The sequence below is a fragment of the Eptesicus fuscus genome, chromosome 6, assembly GCF_027574615.1.
Source record: "Eptesicus fuscus isolate TK198812 chromosome 6, DD_ASM_mEF_20220401, whole genome shotgun sequence".
NCBI lineage: Eukaryota > Metazoa > Chordata > Mammalia > Chiroptera > Vespertilionidae > Eptesicus > Eptesicus fuscus.
The window spans coordinates 108,416,715-108,436,676 of NC_072478.1; the positions used below are offsets into that span (position 1 = coordinate 108,416,715).

Consider the following 19,962-nt stretch of genomic DNA (forward strand, 5'->3'; position numbering starts at 1 on the left):
ATTGTGGGTGCTTGTTCAAAGGTGGCCTGTGGTCACACAGGTGCTTTTCTGAGCCGAGGGTGCCCCGGAGAACCGGGCAGGTGGGCACGTAGCTGAGGGTGCCCCGGAGAACCGGGCAGGTGGGCACGTAGCTGAGGGTGCCCCGGAGAACCGGGCAGGTGGGCACGTAGCTGAGGGTGCCCCAGAGATCCGGGCAGGTGGGCACGTAGCTGAGGGTGCCCCGGAGAACCGGGCAGGTGGGCACGTAGCTGAGGGTGCCCCGGAGAACCGGGCCGGTGGGCACGTAGCTGAGGGTGCCCCGGAGATCCGGGCAGGTGGGCTCGTAGCTGAGGGTGCCCCGGAGAACCGGGCAGGTGGGCACGTAGCTGAGGGTGCCCCGGAGAACCGGGCAGGTGGGCACGTAGCTGAGGGTGCCCTGGAGAACCGGGCAGGTGGGCACGTAGCTGAGGGTGCCCTGGAGAACCGGGCAGGTGGGCACGTAGCTGAGGGTACCCCAGAGAGCCGGGCAGAGTGGGCACGTAGCTGAGGGTGCCCCGGAGAACCGGGCAGGTGGGCACGTAGCTGAGGGTGCCCCGGAGAACCGGGCAGGTGGGCACGTAGCTGAGGGTGCCCCGGAGAACCGGGCAGGTGGGCACGTAGCTGAGGGTACCCCGGAGAACCAGGTGGGCGGGCGTGTAGCTGAGGGTGCCCCGGAGAACCGGGCAGGTGGGCACGTAGCTGAGGGTGCCCCGGAGAACCGGGCAGGTGGGCACGTAGCTGAGGGTGCCCCGGAGAACCGGGCGGGCGGGCGTGTAGCTGAGGGTGCCCCGGAGAGCCGGGCAGGGTGGGCGTGCCGGGATAGGAGGGCGGTGAGAAGAGGAGAGGTTGCCGGGAGACTGGCCTCTCCTGCCCTCTCCTCCCTGGGCCTGCCCGAGCTTGCCATCACCTGCCCTGGGGCTTGCTGTCTTGCAAAGGGCAGCCTGGGGGGGGGGGGCAGTTTCCGGCGAGCGGCTGTGGTTGAAGGACGGGAGTCTCGGAGCCTTGGGCTCCGTCCGCCAGGTGTGAGCCTGGAGGGGGTGCCCCTCTCGGGAATGAGGGACGGGTGTGGCCGGTCTGTCACGAGGGGGGTTCGGCTCGGGGTGGGGGCACATGGGGAGCTCCTCGTCTGTGCCCGTGGGAAGGGACACTGAGCGCCCACCATGGCCGCACGAGGAACGGCCGCCCCCAGGATGTCTCCTCGGCCTGCTCGCCTGCTCGCCTGCGCTCTCTCCTCTGTCCTGAGGCCTCCACCCTCCAGAGGCGGGGTGTTCGGACAGTTCCCGTCGCCTGGAGGCACCTGGCCCCGGGGTGTGCGAGCCCTTGTTTCCCGCCAGGCTGCTGAGCCCTGCTTGGCTGTGGGATTTTTGTGGCTGGAGCCTTATATTTAGGGAAGTTCCCAAACCAGCGAGGCAGCTGGCACTTCCTCTGAGTTAATTCTGGTCCCTGGGCACCTAAGAATAGCCCGGCTGTGCTGCAGGCAGGAAAATGACGGTGCGCCCGCAGGGCGTGTCCCAGGGCGTGTCGCAGGACCCGCCGCTTCGGCCTCAGGCCCTCATGTGGGCAATTTGATGCTGTGAAATAGTGGGTCCCAGGCGTTCGCCTAGCACCGAGCTGGGCAGGAGCTGGGACATGCTGCCACGGGGCACGGGAACTGGGGAGGGACATCGGTGGTGTCGCCAGGGAGGGGGCTGCCTCCCGAAATGTTCGCTCCGATTCTGGGTTCCCTAGCGTGTCCCCTGTTTCCCCCCCACTGTTCCCAGAGGGAGGCCCTGCCAAGCCTCACGGGCCGGGCTCGGCCCTCCTCCAGGCTCCTGGCGGGCTCCCGGCACGGGCTGGCGCACCCCACCGTCTCCTTTCTTTTAAGCTTCAGGACCCTTTCTTCACCTGAATCTTACCTGGGAGCCAAGTGCTTGGAACTCAGAATTCTGTGGTAGAGGCCGGGCTGGGGTGTCAGGTCCCAGGAGCAGGCACGGGCCCGCCCAGCCCCCTGGGTCCTGAGCCAGGGCACCGAGACCTCCCGCTGGCTGGGCCTCTGGGTCCGGGCTGTGAAGTGCCCGTCCAGCCGGCGCCTGACAGATGCTCCACTTCCCCAGCAGGCGGCTGAGAAGGCCCCTGGGTCCCAGGTGGTGGGTCCTGGGGTGAGTGCACTTGGCCCGGACTTTCCAGACATTTCCATCCCAGTCTCAGGACAGACGCTTCCCCGGGCCGGCAGGTGGCCGTGTGCCAGGGGTCGGGGGGACGGGGGCCAGGTCCTGCATCCCATCCCCTCGGCTCCTGCCAGCCTCTCCCTCCGCTGGGGCCCTGGGCGGCCCCATACCCGTGAAACGAATCAGCTCCGGCCTTGCCTGGCAGAGCCCCCGGGTTGGGGGGGCGGAGATGCCCTGCAAAGCCCCTAGGATCATAGCTGGCCTCCTGGACGCCCGCTCAGAGCGAGCACGTGGCCCGGGTCCCAGCCCAGCCTCACCTGCGGTCTCACCACAGAGGAAACTTTCTGAAGTGGGGCGGGGGCGTCCCATCAGCCTTTGGGGCGGGTCTCCTTCCCCCAGGGTTTCGGGCCGCCCTCCGCTGTCATTCTGCGCGGGAGACAGATGGGCCTTTGCACTGAGCTTTGAGTCTCGGGGCCCCGGGCAAACGTGCCTGCATTCCACCGGCGGGCGGGCCTGCCGGGGTCAGTGTGAGTTATAAACTGTTGTTCAAAAGAAATGCCTTTGTCGTGACCGGCGGGGACGGGATGACGGGCCGGGCGGCCGGGCTGGGTCTCCCTTCCTCGGGTGAGAGAGGCCGGAGGGCGGTCGGCCACGGAGCAGGGCAAGCACGTGGGGGTAGGGCGGGCCGTGCCGGCGCCTCGGGGGAGAGAAGTTGTTTCCAGAGCCGTGTGGAGCTCTGTGGTGTGGGCATCGGTTCTCTTTCAACCTTGGCTCCACCACTTGGCAGCCGCGTGGACACGAGCAGGTTGCGACCCCTCCCTGAGCCTCCACACCTGGAAAGACCGGAAGGGGCAGGAAGCCGCTGGCCCGGGAAGGCTCCCCGTGCTTCCCCCGTCCACTCTCCCCAGGGCCGGCCCGTGTGTCTCTAACGCCCTCAGGCAGTGGGCATGTTGTCCCGAGGGTCGGCCCTGCCGCTCGGCGGGAAGCAGGCGGAGGTGGAGATGCCATCGGCAGCGCACTGGCAGCAAGGCAGGGAGGGAGGAGCCCAGATCAGAGACGGACAGAGGAGGTGGTGCCGGGTCACCCTCCTGATGGAGAAACTGAGGCCCAGAAAGGCTGGACGGGTCTAGGAGTGAGGGTCATGGGCAGCCTGGGGTTGGAGTTAGAGTGTGCTGACCCTCCAATAGTCCTCCTTCCCTGTACTCATTGAAGAGTGCAATGCTACCACCACCACCACCATCACTACCATCATCACCATCACCATCTTCATCACCACCATCATAACCACCACCACCACCACCTTCACCACCACCACCACCACCATCAACACCATCACCACCATCACCATCACCATCACCACCACCACCATCTTCATCACCACCATCATCATCATCACCACCAACATCACCACCACCACCATCACTACTATCATCACCATCACCATCACCACCACCACCACCATTTTCTTCATCACCATCACCACCACCACCACCACCATCACCACCACCATTTTCTTCATCACCATCACCACCATCACCACCACCATCACCATCATCACCACCACCACCAGCTTCATCACCACCATCACCGTCACCACCATCATCACCACCATCACCACCATCATCACCAACACCACCATCTTCACCACCACCACCATCTTCATCACAACCACCATCACCACCACACCACCACCATCACCATCTCATCACCATCACCATCATCAACCACCATCTTCATCACCACCACCACCATCTTCATCACCATCACCACCACCACCACCACCATCTTCATCACCATCATAACCACCACCACCACCATCATCATCACCACCATCATCACCACCACCACCACCACCATCACCACCATAACCACCACCATCACCATCACCATCACCATCACCACCACCACCACCACCATCTTCATCACCACCACCACCATCACATCACCATCATCATCACCACCATCATCATCACCACCACACCATCACCACCACCATCACCACCACCACCATTTTCTTCATCACCATCACTACCATCTTTACCATCACTACCACCATCATCATCACCACCACCACCACCACCGTAGGAAACAGTTGTTGAGTCTGTCCTTCACGGTCAGTGAGGTGGGTGTTTCTAACCGCATGTCACTGAGGCTCAGCACGCAGTGGCCCAGCCCACACTGTCCAGCGGACAGTGCCCCCCCACGCAGGCTGCCGGAGTGTCCTCTGTGCGGAGGCCCCAGAGCGTGTGGCTGGGGCACCCTTAGGCCTGTGCCCGTCGTGGGCGCAGTCTCCTCCTGCAGGAGGGGCTCCTGGGCTTCTGGATGTTGAGGGGCACTTGGGGGACACGGGGGACTCCATGCCCAGCAGCGTGAGTCCGGAGGGAGAGGCCAGCCGTGCCCTGGAGTCCGCAGGGGCGTCTGTGGGAAACCCCATTGCTGGGACAGCATTCCTGCCCGCACTCCACTGCTGTCGCATTTTTGTCATAGTTGCTTGGGGACAGGCAGTGCGTGCCACGTGGCCCGTTCCCAGTTTCTCTCCCGCCTCCACCTCTCCCACCCTTCAGGCCGGGAGGCCGGAGCAGGGGTCTGCGCCCCCCTCCCCCCAGCTGGGCGTCTGGCCCTCACAGCCAGGGGGCCAGGACAGAGGAGCTGGGGGCTGCGTCTGCTCGCTGCTCACGGCTCGTTCCCACCGGCCGCGTCCCTCTCCCTCCCGCCCCACAGCGGTGCCCCGTGCTCCCGTGCGAGGAAGGTAACGGCCCTGATGGAGGAGAACCCTGGTGGAGCCTGCCTCAGAGCCGAGAGCATCAGCCTTGGTCCGGGAGGGGGCGCAGCTGGTGGCCCCGCGGGGCCCTCTCCGGGCTGGGCGGTCCGGGGTGTGATGGGGTGGTGGCTCGCCCACGGGTCCCAGACAGCGTAGCTCCAATGCGGCCTCCCCGTCGAGGCCAGGGTGGCTTTGGAAGTCCTGCTGTCACCCCTTCATGTGCTCTTGGGTCACCAGTTAGCCCTGTTCCCCAAAGAGCGGGAGTCCCCGGAGGCGGGGTCAGGGCCTGGCTGCCACCCTGCGAGTGACAAACACTGGAAACGTGGCCTCAGCCACGTGGTTGCCGCTCACACTCAGGCTGCTCTGTGGGGCGGGGCGGCTCCCTCAGCTTGCACCTCGGTTCACGAAGGCCCAGGGTGGCTGCGCGGCTCCGGCCACGGCCTCCACGTCCCACCAGCCGGAGGAAAGGGGCGGGCCCTGCTCTTGAAGGACGTGCTCAGGGTGCCTCCAGGGTCGCGCATGCCCAGTGGCCAGGACGTGGTCCTCGGGGCGTGGTCAGGGTCCTGCAGGGGCCGGAGGGACGATTTTCTGTCCTGGGGACGAGGTGCTGGGCATTGGGAACGGTGGCCGCTCCCTCGACTCTGTCATCGGAGGGGCTTTGGGGACGCGGAGGGCTCAGAGGGGGTGTTGGGCAGAGCGGGGTCACTCGGGGAAACGTGGACGTGCCACGGATCCGGGCACAAAGCCCACCGCTTGTTCCCTCTCCGCACAGGGCAGCACGCTGCGGAAGCGCAAGATGTACGAGGAGTTCCTCAGCAAGGTCTCCATCCTCGGTCAGTCCAGCCCCACCGTCCGGCGGCGTGTGGCCTCCGTGGGCTGGGTGCTGGGCAAGGCGGGCACACACACGTCTCGGCCACGTGTGCATGCTCACAGATGTGCGCGCACACCTGCACACATGCCTATGCACACACCTGCATGCGCGCGCCCACATGAACACACGGACACACGTGTGAGCTCACTGCTGTTGGTCAGAATCAAACCATCTTTGTCCGCAGGCGTGTGTGCTGGTCTGTCTGTCCCTCCACGGTCAGTGCCGTTGTCTCCAGCTTATCCTCCAACTCTGAGCATCCATGCCCACAGCTCCCGGGCACCCCCCGACCCAGGGCACCCCCGACCCAGGGCACCCCCCGACCCAGGGCACCCCCCGACCCAGGACACCCCCGACCCAGGGCACCCCCCGACCCAGGGCACCCCCGACCCAGGGCACCCCCGACCCAGGGCACCCCCGACCCAGGGCACCCCCGACCCAGGACACCCCCGACCCAGGGCACCCCGACCCAGGGCACCCCGACCCAGGGCACCCCCCGACCCAGGACACCCCCGACCCAGGGCACCCCCCGACCCAGGGCACCCCCGACCCAGGGCACCCCCCGACCCAGGGCACCCCCCGACCCAGGACACCCCCGACCCAGGGCACCCCCCGACCCAGGACACCCCCGACCCAGGGCACCCCCGACCCAGGACACCCCGACCCAGGGCACCCCCCGACCCAGGGCACCCCCCGACCCAGGGCACCCCCGACCCAGGGCACCCCGACCCAGGGCACCCCCGACCCAGGGCACCCCCGACCCAGGACACCCCCGACCCAGGGCACCCCCCGACCCAGGACACCCCCGACCCAGGGCACCCCCGACCCAGGGCACCCCCGACCCAGGACACCCCCGACCCAGGGCACCCCCCGACCCAGGACACCCCCGACCCAGGGCACCCCCGACCCAGGACACCCCGACCCAGGGCACCCCCCGACCCAGGGCACCCCCCGACCCAGGGCACCCCCCGACCCAGGGCACCCCCGACCCAGGGCACCCCCCGACCCAGGGCACCCCCTGACCCAGGGCACCCCGACCCAGGGCACCCCCGACCCAGGGCACCCCCCGACCCAGGGCTGGTTGAAGGGTGGCCTTTGCCACGGCCGCACGGACAGTTCTAAAGCGGAGAGAGCGGCCCTGACCCAGATCTAAAACAGGCCTGGCAGCGTATTTTTAGCCGCTGACCCACATCCGTGCGTCTGGTGAGCTCGGGCGGGAAGTTTCTTTCGCCAAAGACCGTGAATCAGGCGAGCGCATCTCCTACGAGGAGCGCGTGGGGTTCCCTCCCGGGGGTTGGAGGGACCGCGCGGAGGGGCCCGTGCACAGCCAGCCCCGAAGGCACACGTGGCCGTGGAACCAGGTGGACACGCCCTGGCCTCCGTGCGGCCACGTAAACCAGCGTGTCCTCTGCGTGCCGGCGCCCACGGCCTGAGCAGCGGGCATCGCTCCGGTCCGTCCACACCCGCAGCCCTCGTGGCAGCAGCTCTAACCGCCCGGAGACCCGGAGTGTTCGACACTCGTTAGCTTAGACGTGGGATGGGGACGTGTGGCGTGTGACGTGTGACGTGTGGCGTGTGACGTGTGCTGGAGCAGCACATCTGAGCCACGTCCCGCGAGGCCGGTCTGTGCGTCCGGCCCCCGGCCCCTCAGCCTCTTCCCGGTTCCCTCGCACAGGTCTCCCCGTGGGCTGGGGCGGGGTGTCTGAGGTGACATTGGGGTGACACTGCCGCCCCCACCCCCCAGAGTCCCTGGAGAAGTGGGAGCGCCTGACGGTGGCCGACGCCCTGGAGCCCGTGCAGTTTGAAGACGGGGAGAAGATCGTGGTGCAGGGGGAGCCCGGCGACGACTTCTTCATCATCACGGAGGTGAGTCCTGTGAATGCAGGGGGGGCGTGCAGGTCGTGTATGTGGGGGCGTGCAGGTCGTGTGGCCGTGGGTGCGGGGGGGGGCGTGCAGGTTGTGTGGCCGTGGGTGCGGGGGGTGCAGGTTGTGTGGCCGTGGGTGCGGGGGGGGGCGTGCAGGTTGTGTGGCCGTGGGCGCGGGGGGGGGGGGGGCGTGCAGGTCACATGACCGTGGGTGCAGCTGGGAGGTGAGGACAAGCACCCATGTGTGCCCTGAGCCCGCACCCTCACCCTCTGCACCGGGGCGGCGTCAGCCCCACGCCCGCTCCAGTGAGTCCCCCTGGGACCCGAGGCTCTGTTCAGTACACACGGCGTCCCGTCCCCACGTGTGTGATGACACGCACAGTACACGTGAGGGCGGGCTCTGGGCCAGGTCGGCGGCTGCTCCCTCGTCAGAATCTGGGCGTGAGGAGGCTTTGGGTTTTGGGGTACGTGGCCGTTGAGGGCCCGTGGGGTCTCCCGTGTGTTTCGTACAGCGGTGCGTGGTCTGTAACGCTCTCAGTTAAAGGTTCGATTTTAGAAAATGGCGCCAGGTTTCTCAGATGCACACGCGTGACTCACTTCCTGTCCGCGAGGCCGGCCGAGTGAGGGCCTGTGACAGGTGGCTCTGGGGCCTTAATCCCCGCGGCCAGGCGGGGCTGTGACTGATGGGGGCGGGGCTGTGACTGATGGGGCGGGGCTGTCACTGATGGGGCGGGGCTGTCACTGATGGGGGCGGGGCTGTCACTGATGGGGCGGGGCTGTCACTGATGGCGGCGTGCAGCTGTGGTGGCCGGCGTCCCCCCCACAGGGTCCCAGGTTCAAGTCCAGTCAAGGGCGTGTACCTGGGTTGCAGGCTCCTCCCCGGCCCAGGGCCTGGTCGGGTGCAGGAGGCAACCCGTTGATGTGTTCCTCTCACATCGATGTTTCTCTGTCTTTCCCCCTCTCTAAAAAAAAGATCAATGGAAAAATATCCTCGGGTGAGGATTAACAAAAACAAAAACGACGAGGGAATCGAGGACCGGCTGCCTCCTGCACGCCCCACACTGGGATCGAGCCCAGAACCCAGGCCTGTGCCCTGACCAGGACTCGAACTGAGACCTCCTGGTTCCTAGACGGCGCTCGGCCCCTGAGCCCCGCGGCCGACCGGGCGCTGCGTGGGAATCTTGCTGGGCTCCCTGAGGCCCGGAAGGAGGCCCCGCAGAGAGAGCTGCTGGTCCCTCCCAGAGCAGCCCAGGCTGCGGGGGCCGGAGGGCCGTGGGCCGTCCTCCCCTGCCGACCGGCCGGGGCCCTCGGACACAGGCCCCGCGTGGCCCTGCCGGCTGTGGTGTCCGCCCTGCGGGGCGCCCGTCACCGTCTCTGACCCTCCGCCCCGTCGGCGGCCACGAGCGTGACCTCGGACAAGACGCCCCTCCGGAGTCGGCCTGGCGTTTCCCACGAGAAGGAGGAGGTTTTCCTGGGTGGGGGTTCCTCCAGCCTCTGCTCTCAGCCGCCCGCCCACACCTGCGTGCTGAGGGCGGTGCGTCTCGCGGCATTCCCGTGGGATTCCCGTGGGAAAGTGGCGCCTGATCCCCTGAGTCTGGGTCTGGGTTCTCCCACGGGCGGCGGGACGGGGCGGCGATGGCTGGGAGGTGCGGCTGGGTCACCCGCCCCGGCCCTGTCCGTGGAGCCCCCGGGACGAGGCTCATCGCCAGCCGCCGGTCACGCGCGCCCACCGTGCACGTGGACGTCCAGCCAGTGAGTCCTCGGGGAAGATCCCGGGGGACCCCCTCGCCTCCCGACGTGGTGGCCCCGAAACACTGCGCCCTGCCCTGCGTGCGTCCTGCGCTCACGGCCCGCCTGGCCAGGGACGTGGGTGTGGACCCGCACTTGGCTTTTTCACCATTTGAATGAATAGGTTTCTGATGTTTAAAAATCAGGATATTTCACATAAAAACCTGCATGTCTTCTCTTGGTGCCTGGCTCCTGGACGGCCTGGCCACAGCTAGGGGGCGGGGGCGGGGGGGCGCTGAGGGGTGGTGGCCCTGGTGCGGACGCTGCCGTCCCCCAGTCCGCACCCGGCCCTGTGGCCTGGCCGTAGGCTCTACAGCCTCAGAGTTGCTGGTCTGGACGTGAGGGACAGCCGCTGGCCAGCGCAGACAACTGTCCATTCTTCTCTGGCCCGGCCTCCTCCCAGCTGGGCCCCAGGCCAGGGAGGAGACACCGCAGCGATGTGTGCGAGAGGCGTGGACGGGCGGGAGGTCCGCGCAGATGCTCAGGGCGAGGAGGGCGTCCCCACCCTAGGACTGTCGTCGACCGTGATAACGAGCCTGAGCTTAGATGTGCCAAGTGTTGTCTGAACCCCCCACCCCCGTCCGGGGGATCTGGCTGCGCCGTGAGGGAGGCTGGGCAGGGAGGGCTGGTCTTCTGCCCAAGGACACACACGGCCAGTGAGGGACAGACCCACAGGTCAGCCTGCACCTCACTCCCCCGTCCCGGAGGCTCTGCTCCTGCACTCTGTGCTGGGCAGTTCCTGCGCATGTGTGCACGTGTGACTGTGCATGTGTGACTGCGCATGTGTGTACGTGTGACTGTGCATGTGTGACTGCGCATGTGTGCACGTGTGACTGTGCATGTGTGACTGTGCACGTGTGACTGTGCATGTGTGGCTGCATGTGTGGATGTGCATGTGTGCATGTGTGACCGCGCATGCGTGCATGTGTGACTGCATGTGTGGCTGTGTGTATGCACATGTGACTGTGCATGTGTGACTGCATGTGTGGATGTGCATGTGTGCAGTGTGACTGTGCACGTGTGACTGTGCATGTGTGACTGTGTGCACATGTGACTGTGCATATGTGGCTGTGCGTGTGTGTGTGCCTCTCGAGCTTCTCGTCCTAGAGCGGGTCCACACTGCTGCTGCTCCCTGTGTCTCACACGTCTCCCCTCTCCCCGCCTTCGGCTGACGGTGGAGATCTGACTGCTGCTGGCCCTGGGCCGGGCGTTGCTGCTGCTCGTCCGCTAAAGGCCGTCAGGGTCATTTTCACGCCGACGTTGAGGTGCTCCTGGTGCTGAGGCCACGTGGTTATGGGCGGCTGATGCTCAGAGAGCCCCCCGCCCCCTGCCGTGCGGGGCCCTGACCAGCCGCCTCTCCAGCTCCGGTGCTGCCGGCCCTGAGGGCGACGCGGTGATGGTGACGCCCTGGCCTGGGCACGGCTCTGGCTCCGTGCAGGCGTGTCCGCCACGGGACAGAGTGCCTGTGTGTGTGTGTGTGTGTGTGTGTGTGTGTGTGTGTGTGTCGGGGGCGCGGGGGAGGGAGATTCCCGTCCACAGTGCCTCACGCAGGCCTCCGGAATGTAACCCCGCCTCTCGGAAGGTGTAGTTTCACAGCCTTGTGAAGTGTGTTTGAAGTGGTCTCCGTGGCAACTTGGACTTTTTCCCCTTTTTCCTCTGTGACCAACCAAATCTGGTGTCCCAGCGGGACCCGGGGCTCCCGGGGGCCAGACACTCTCAGAGCTGAAGCGGCTTCATAGACGGCAGCCTCGGTGTCGGTCCCCGTGGCCACCCCCAGGCGGACGGTGGGGTCAGCCCGGCGCAGCCCGTTCTCTGCCGGGGCTCCCGCGGGCGGGGCTGGCGAGTGGCCCTCGAGGCTGCCCGCCCCGCGGGGCTGCTGCCTGTGGCGCGGGAGGCACTGGGACCCCCGCGCTGCCGGCTGGGTGACACGGCAGGGAGGAGAGCGCCACACGCCTGGGACGACGTGACGACGGCTTCGTTCTGTCCACAGACTTCGCAGACGTTCCGGTTTCTCTCCAGACCGCACACGTCGTCCGCCTTTCACGAAAGATTTCCGTGGAGAGGAGCCGTTGTGAGATCCTACTCAGTGTTTTGAGGCCTCGTTTTTATGAGAAAAGAAAAAAAAAAAAAGGCTTTGCAGAAAGCGTTCGGGGCGGGGCCACGCTGGTCGGAGCTGTGTTCTTTAACAGCTCATGGCGCCCCGGCCGGTGTGGCTCAGTGGACAGAGTGTGGCCTGCGGACTGCAGGGTCCCGGGCTCGGTTCCGGTCAAGGGCACGTACCTCCGTTGCAGGCTTGGTCCCCAGCCCTGGTTGGGGCCCGTGTGGGAGGCAACCAATTGATGTGCTTCCTCACATCGATGTCTTGCTCTCTGTCTGTCTTTCCTCTTCTCTTCCGCTCTCTTAAAAAAGAAAAAACCAGTGGAAAAACACCCTCTGGTGAGGAGGAGGGACAAAACAACAGAAATAAGCTCACGGTGAGCCTGTACGTTTTAATGCATCGTTCACCCCAGCTTCTTCCGACGCGCGTGCCTCCCCTGGCCCCGTCCCCGGGAGGGTGTTTTGCGGGCCCGCGTGGCCAGCCCGCAGTCCCCGGTGTCAGGTCAGACACTCCCCTCGATGTTTCCGTGAAGCTGTTCTCCGTGTGATTAACAGACGTCGCTTACTCTGAGCAAAGCTGGTGCCCCCCCTGGCGTGGGTGGGCCTCGCCCCATCAGTTGAAGGGGTTCCTCAACAGCAAAAGGACTGAGGCCGGACGGAGGAGGGGGTCCTGCCGGCAGAGGCCCGCGGACGAGTCCCAGCAGCCGATCCTTGACGTAGAGGTCTCCCTGCGCTCACCCCGTTGGTTCTGTTTCTCCGGGAAATCCTGACTCCCACTCCTGCCCCCCGACTCTTCCGGAACAGCCAGGCCCCTGGCGGGGGGGCCGGCCTGCGCCTCGGGCTCCCTCTGCTGCGTCCTGTGCGTGCCCCGTGCCCGTGCCCACGGGAACCTCCGTGCGGCCCGGGGACAGCCGGACCCCACCAGCCGGTTCCCATAAAATCTGGGAGTGAAATTCCGCTGCTCACGCACCAGCTGCGCCCGGCGGCGTTGCCATAGAAACGCTGGGCGGGTTTTATCTCCTCTCGGCACACTATGTCGCGAGCGTCCGCCACTGCAGAGCCGCCCGTTTCGGAGCCTCGGTGGCCCAGGAGCTGCCCCGCGGCACAGCCCATCTCGGACACGTAGGCCGGAGCCCGCCCGGCCCCACTGCGCCAGCCTGAGGCACGGATGCGCTGGGCGGGGCGGGGCGGGGCGGCCGCCGGCTGTGCGTTTGCCGAGGCAGGAAACGCTCTGGCCCGTTTCTGGAGCTCTGCCAGGCGTCCTGCATGCCGAATAGGCCAGGCCGGAGCCGGAGGAGCGGGGCCGTCCCGCCCGAGGGGGCTGGTGGTAGGAGGTGGGCTGGGCATTGAAGGGTGAAGAGAAGTTTTCCAGATGGAGAAGGAGGGGCAGGGCACCCAGGTGTGGTGGGCGGGTGGCGCCGGCCGTGGGGGGCGCAAGACTCAGCGGGGGAGGCCTGCGGGCACCACCCCCTGTGCCTGGGACTCTTGTGGGCGTCTGCTCCCCACGGCCACGGGTCGGTTCGCACGGGGTCGGGCCTGTCTTGGGCTCCGTCCGTCCAGGAGCGAGTGTTGCGTTTTCGTGGCTGAGGCCAGGCCGTCTCCGCCAGGGGATGGTAGAGCGGTGCCCACGCTGGCCACGGGTCGGTGCTGAGGGCGGCCCGCTCGGTCCAGCCTCTCTCAGCAGAAAAACGTCCCGCCTGGGCCGCGCTGAAGAAACGCTTTTGCAGACGGCCTGGCTGGCGAGGAGCCCGCGGCCGTCCCCGCCTGGTCCGCCCCGGAGCTCACGGCCGCGTCCTCCTGTGAATCGGCTCCTCCAGGCCTCACACCAGGGGTGTCCGTGTGTGTCCTTCTGCGTCTGACCCACCGAGCACGGTGTCCTCGGGGCCTGGCCGCAGGGGTCAGCGTTTCCCTCCTTTTCGAGGCTGGGTGACTCGCCACTGAACGGGGGACCACGCTGTGTTTATCCCGCCAGCCCCCCGTTTCATGGCTGATACGTTGGCGACGATCGGAACACTCCCGCCCTTCAGCCTGTCACTCACCCCTGTGTTCAGCCCATTGGACCCCGGGAGCCCCCACGGTGCTGACCGTTACCCTCCCGGCTCTCCGAGGAGTCCCAGCGTCCAGAGGACACCAGCCCCGAGCCTTCACGCCCGAGCCTCCCATCGGCCCCTGAGCCTCAGAGCCCCGGCCGCGGGCGGCTCCGGCCGGCCCCTCGCACCCGCCTGGTCCTGCCGAGCCCAGAAAAGCCCAGTGACTGAGTTTTCTTTTTATTATTGTTTTTAACGTATTTTTATTGATTTCAGAGGGGAAGGCAGAGGGAGAGAGAAACATCAGTGATGAGAGAGAATCATGGATCGGCTGCCTCCTGCACGCCTCACACTGGGATCCAGCCCACAACCCGGGCCTGTGCCCTGACCGGGATCGAACCGTGACCTCCTGGTTCACAGGTCGACACTGAACCACTGAACTAGCCGGCGGGGCGTGACCGACCGTTTCAAACTGCGATTCAGGAATAAAAATCAGTAACTTTCCACCTGTCGGTGCCTCTCGCGTGTCCCTCAGCAGCGTGGTGGGGCGGGCAGGGAGCTCTCAAGCATGGGACTCCCCCGGTCAGAGACGGGGACACCCCAAAACGCCGAGCAGCTCAGCAGGGGCAGCCTGTCCCAGCGCCAGCCCGAGTGGCTGCCCCTCCATCACCCCCCTCCTTTGGGCTGAGGGTCAGGTCGCTATCCCAGACCCCCCCGCGCCCCTCGTCACCCAGAGAGGAGCTAGCTCTACTCCCAGGGTCCCTGTCGGGTCCCCGAGGGGCACTGCCCCCTCAGAGCACAGCCCCCCTGAGTGTGAGGCGAGCGCTCGCCAGGCGGGGCCTGCGGCTCTCAGTCTGGGGCCACCTGTTCCCGGCCTCCGGCCCCAGTGCCACTTGTGCTGTTTTCCCACGGAAGCCGCCGGCTGGTGCCCGCGCCAAGGCCCCGACCTCATGGATGATCCATTGAAGGCTGGCACAGAGCCGGCCTCGGGCGCGTCGCCAGCCCAGGGTGTTTTTGCAGTTGTTTTGACGACGGTTTGCAGCCCAGCGTGTGTGATGGACGCGCACAGCAGAGGTGGGCGGGGCCTGCAGGGGTCACGTAGCCCGAGAGCCGCAGTGGGCAGCTCCGCGGCCTCGGAGCCACGGTGGCGGGGAGCCCTCAGGGACACGCCTGCCCGGGAACAACGGGCTGGAGGGACGCGGCTTGCAGCGGTGCTTCTCCACGGGAGAAACCGCGCTCGCCTCCACGATTGCTCCTTTAAAAATGTCTGCTCCGAGGGACCCCAGAGCTGTGCACAGGCACAGGCTGTGTGATCTGCGCGTGCACATGTGTGTGCACCTGTGCGCATGCATGTCTGTGGATGTCTGTGTGTGTTCTAACGCATCAGTTTGTGGGTCTGTACACGTGTACATGAGAGTGTGCACGGTGTGCGTGCAACTGCCTGCATGCATGTGTGTGCGCACATGGTACTAGGAGTCTATACAGTAGGTCCTGGGGTTACGTCGGAGATCCGTTCCTACGGCGCGACGTAACGCGATTTCGCCGTAAGTCGGAACCCACCTCCATAAGCACCTACGTCACTCACATGGAGCTCAGACACAGCAGTGATGACGTGAAACTAAAAAAACTTAAAAGAAGGATAACAATCCCTGACCTTTACTTGTGGTAAATAAATAATAAAAAACAAAGCACATACGTACACACGTCGCAATGACGGAACTTTTTTTTTTTTTAATAAATAAATGGGAGATGGTGACGTAACCACGAAACGACGGACGTCGAGTCCGACGTACCCCGAGGGCTGCCTGTATCTAACTCCAGAAAGAGACCAGCAGGGACCCTCCGCGTCAGGCGCCAGGCGCCGCGAGTGGCTTTCGGTTTCCCAAGGCTGGTTAATCGTCACCGAGGATATTCCCATTGATCTTCAGAGAGAGGAGGGGAGAGGGAGAGACAGGGGAACATGGATGTGAGAGAATCATCGATGGGTGGCCTCCTGCACGTGCCCCGACCAGGGCCCGGGCCTGGGAGGAGCCTGCAACCCAGGCATGAGCCCTTGACCGGAATCGAACCCGGGACCCTTTGGTCCGCAGGCCGATGCTCTATCCGCTGAGCCAAACTGGCCAGGGCTCAGTTTTGTTTTTGTTTTTGATTTTGTAGGAAAATGTTTAAAAATCCGAAGTTGAAAGGGAAGCGGCGTGGCCCTCCGCCCCGGAGCAGGCAGGAGCTGCCGCCTCCCGTCCCCGGCGCGGCCCCGGGGCTGGGACCTGCTTTGCTTTAGAGCCGGTTGGAGTCGGCGACTGAACGTGGGGAATAAGGTCTGGAGTTTCGGCGAGAGTCCCAGCTCGCCGTCCCTGAGGTGTCCGCTGCTCGGCAGCGTCGGGAAGCTGGCCTGGATGGCGCTGTTTCTAGGCCTGCGCGGCTCCGCGGCACCTGTGGTCACGCGTGTCCCCCGTGTCATGGGAACATCACGTGTGTCCCCCGTGTCATGGGAACGTGGCTGTGCTGGTGGGAGCGCCCTCCTGGCCGTCGGGGGCGGCGTCTCGTGCTGATCTGCAGGGGCAGAGCGGTCCAGGAAGGGGCGTCCTGTTGGGGCGTGTCGGTCAGCGAGACGCCTTAGCTGTGTGACAGGGAGCCCCCGACGAGGCGGCTGAGCGTGTGAAGTGTCCTGTGGGTCCTCGGGGCTCGCTGTGTCCCGGGGGCTCGGCCACTGACACCCCACAACCTGGTGGTGACGTCTGTCATCTGGGGTTCTGACGATGCCTTCGGCCCGAGTCTGGCCGGGGGGCCCTGAGCCCCACCCGGACCTCAGAGGCGAGGGAGCCCGTGTGCGACGGAAGCTGCTCTGCGGTGGGCGGAGAGGCGTGTGTCACGTGTGTCGTGAATAAGAAGGTACAGGTTGTGCGGGGCGTCCGGCGCATCACGCCTGGCGCAGCGGCTCATGTGCTGGGCCCTGTGGCTCCAGACGCGGGGGCCCCACGGTGGCCGGACCCGGGTGTCACCGTAGCCATTGCCCCAGCGTGGCCCTGAGCCCGGAGCTGTGCCAGGGCCTGTGCCCACCCAGACCCAGGACGATGGGGGTCCTGGTGGGAGGGCCCGGGGCTCCGCTCTGGCGGCATTCGGCTTGGTCCGGACGGTCAGCCGTGCACCCGTCCTGCTCGAGGGCCTGGGGGCGCCGTGCCAGGCACGGCGACAGCACGGGGTCCCCTGACCTGCTCGCTCCCAGACGGGGGGCGTTACACATTAACTCGGCGCCGTGGAGCAGGCTGGGTCTGGTGAGCGGGAGCGGAGCCCACGGGAGCCAGGTCACGCTCCCCAGTGCTGCATGGGTGGCGGGCGTGCCAGACGTGCCTGGCGCCGCGGGTCCTCGGCTGTGAAGGGGACGCAGCCCGGAGGCGGGAGGAAGGGAGCTGTGACCCTCGGTGGCTCAGAATTGAAACTGGGAGGCGATGGAGACCGGCCGGCGAGGGGCTCCGCTCTGGCGACACGGCTGGGCCGTTCCTAACTCACTCCCCCCAGGGCTTACAGAGGACAGGCCGTCGGGGTCCCACCCACAGGGACGCCCCAGTTCCCCGCAGGTGAGGGGCCGGGGCGAGCCCTCCACACCAGTGTCCCCCCCGGGACCCTCCCACCCAGGCTTCCCAGCCGTCTTGCCACCAAGGCAGAGGCGCTCGGGGTCACGGGGTCACGGCTCCGGGCTGTCTGGTCCTCACGCCTCCTGTTAATCATTGAGCCGAGAGGCCCGCAGACGCTGCCCTGCTCCCGGGCCACAGCTCTCCCGGGACACGACCCTGAGACGCGCTCTCCTGCTCGCCGGGCGTGACGCGCTCCCAGCCCTTGGGCCTTAGCGAAGGTCGGCTGGTGGCCACGCACAGACGCCCGGGTTCCCACGAAGACACGGCCGCCGGAGGTGCATCAGCGATCACGGGCCATGGCTCAGCCCCACGCCCCCGTCCACGGGGGAAGCAGGGAATTCGGGTGGGGGTGTGGGAAGGAGCTGGTGGGAGGGGGGGCCCCGTCACAGGGACCCCCTGGTGGGTGACCTCGGCCCGGCGACCTTCACCTGTCCCCTTGGCGTCCACAGGGCACGGCCTCCGTGTTGCAGCGCCGGTCCCCGAATGAGGAGTACGTGGAAGTGGGGCGTCTCGGGCCCTCCGACTACTTCGGTGAGTGGGAGCGGCTCCCACAGTCCAGGACCTGGTGGGTACAGGGATGGAGACCTGCAGGGAGACGGCCCCGCCGGTCTGAGGCCTCGACTGACCCCGTCCTGGCCGAGGGGGGGCCCGGGGAGCGTGGGACCCATGGGTGGGGCAGGCGCAGTGCTGACTGTGAACGTCAGACGTCCAAGGAGGCCCGTCGGCGGAAGTGCCGGTGCCGCTCACACGAAGGCTTGTTGTTTGTCGGCGTCAGATGTAAGCCAGGGCCCCGGGCTCTCGGTCGTTTCTCCCAAATCGGCAGCCGGGCCCCAGGCCAGGCCCTGACCCCCCTCTCGCCCCCAGGGGAGATCGCGCTGCTCCTGAACCGGCCCCGGGCGGCCACCGTCGTGGCCCGCGGGCCCCTCAAGTGCGTGAAGCTGGACCGGCCCCGCTTCGAGCGCGTGCTGGGGCCCTGCTCCGAGATCCTCAAGCGCAACATCCAGCGTTACAACAGCTTCATCTCCCTCACCGTCTGAGCCCGCCCCCAGCACCCCGCTTCCCGCGTGTGGGGCTCCTCTGTGTCCAGGGCCCGAGGGCACCGCCCTCCCTCCGACTCCCGTGTGGAACGGGACAGTCGCCCGTGCATTGGAAAACGGGGGAAAGCAGGAGGTCCCAGACGGAGGAGCAGTCGCTGCCCCTCCCCACGCACGCCCATCTCTCCACGCGCTGTGGGCTCACCGTAGGGATCCCTCCACCCTCCCCGCGTCTTCTGGGGGACGCCGAAGCGTGCTCACCCCGTGGCGGGAGGTGAGGGCCCGGCCACCTCTGTGACCCAGGTCACCAGGTCTAACGTGGGCAATGGTGTCCACGCGGGTGTCCCGCAGGCCTGGGGCTCCGAGCGGGAAGTCGAGGCTGAGGAAAGAGTGGGTCCAGCCCCCCCAGGGGTCCTGTGGGAGATGCTCTGGGTCAGGGCGCCTCGGAAGGAGGAGCCCGCCAGCCCTGCCTCCGGCCGCAGGTGACCCCACAGGCCACAGGTGACCCCCACGGGCCGCAGGTGACCCCATGGGCCGCAGGTGACCCCCACGGGCTGCAGGTGACCCCGAGAGTCCGCAGGTGACCCCCACGGGCCGCAGGTGACCCCCGAGAGTCCGCAGGTGACCCCCACGGGCCGCAGGTGACCCCCACGGGCCACAGGTGACCCCAGGGGCCGCAGGTGACCCCCACGGGCCGCAGGTGACCCCACGGGCTGCAGGTGACCCCGAGAGTCCGCAGGTGACCCCCACGGGCCACAGGTGATCCCCACGGGCCGCAGGTGACCCCAGGGGCCGCAGGTGACCCCCATGGGCCGCAGGTGACCCCCACGGGCTGCAGGTGACCCCATGGGCCACAGGTGACCCCAAGAGTCTGCAGGTGACCCCCACGGGCCGCAGGTGACCCCAGGGGCCGCAGGTGACCCCCACGGGCTGCAGGTGACCCCATGGGCCGCAGGTGACCCCACGGGCCGCGGGTGACCCCACGGGCTGCAGGTGACCCCAAGAGTCTGCAGGTGACCCCCACGGGCCGCAGGTGACCCCACGGGCCGCAGGTGACCCCAGGGGCCGCAGGTGACCCCCACGGGCCGCAGGTGACCCCCACGGGCCGCAGGTGACCCCAGGGGCCGCAGGTGACCCCCACGGGCCACAGGTGATCCCCACGGGCCGCAGGTGACCCCCAAGGGCCACAGGTGACCCCAGGGGCCGCAGGTGACCCCCACGGGCCGCAGGTGACCCCACGGGCGGGCGCAGGAGTGGCGGACGCTCACCTGTCTCGGAAAGTCCTTGTCGGTCCGGGACACTGGCCAGGTGCCAGTTAGTCCTGCTGTCGCCCCGGCCGGGCCCAGACGCCCAGGACGGGAGGAAGCCTCGTGAGTATAGGACTTGCCGAGACGGGAGCGCTGTTCGGGAGCCGGGCCCGAGCCAGTCTGTGTCCCATTGGCAAAGCCGCTCCTGGGAGACCGAGTCGGGGGATTCCCAGAGGCTCTGGATGAAGCTGTCAGAACCACGTCGCGTGCGGCGGGGCCTCGCCCTGCGCAGTCCCTCACCTGCGCTCAGGCCCCGCGCCCCACACCCCAATCGCCATCTCAGACATCCCCCCAAATGCATTTTCAACCCTACAGCACCCTGAGCCCGGCCAGGGGGGCTCGGCAGTGCAGGCTGCCTGGCAGCTCCTGGTGCCCCGGGTACAGCGGAAATGGCGCCGTGAGCACGACGTGCCGTGGG

General features: G+C 66.9%; 1 protein-coding gene and 1 non-coding gene across 4 annotated transcripts in view; both read left to right on the forward strand.

Moving 5' to 3' along the window:
• Positions 1-18,768, forward strand: part of PRKAR1B (protein kinase cAMP-dependent type I regulatory subunit beta) — a 61,799-nt gene extending 43,031 nt beyond the window's left edge. For all 3 annotated transcript variants that reach the window (XM_054718282.1, XM_054718283.1, XM_054718281.1), the window contains exons 8-11: positions 5,699-5,759; positions 7,539-7,660; positions 17,653-17,734; positions 18,068-18,768. In XM_054718282.1, coding sequence (XP_054574257.1) covers positions 5,699-5,759; positions 7,539-7,660; positions 17,653-17,734; positions 18,068-18,240 — 438 coding nt within the window. In that variant the 3' untranslated portion in view covers positions 18,241-18,768. The remainder of the gene's footprint in view (positions 1-5,698; positions 5,760-7,538; positions 7,661-17,652; positions 17,735-18,067) is intronic.
• On the forward strand, positions 11,447-11,562 carry LOC114227908 (U5 spliceosomal RNA). Its single transcript, XR_003614002.2, has one exon. It is a non-coding gene; the product is annotated as a U5 spliceosomal RNA (small nuclear RNA).
• Positions 18,769-19,962: the final 1,194 nt, after the last annotated feature.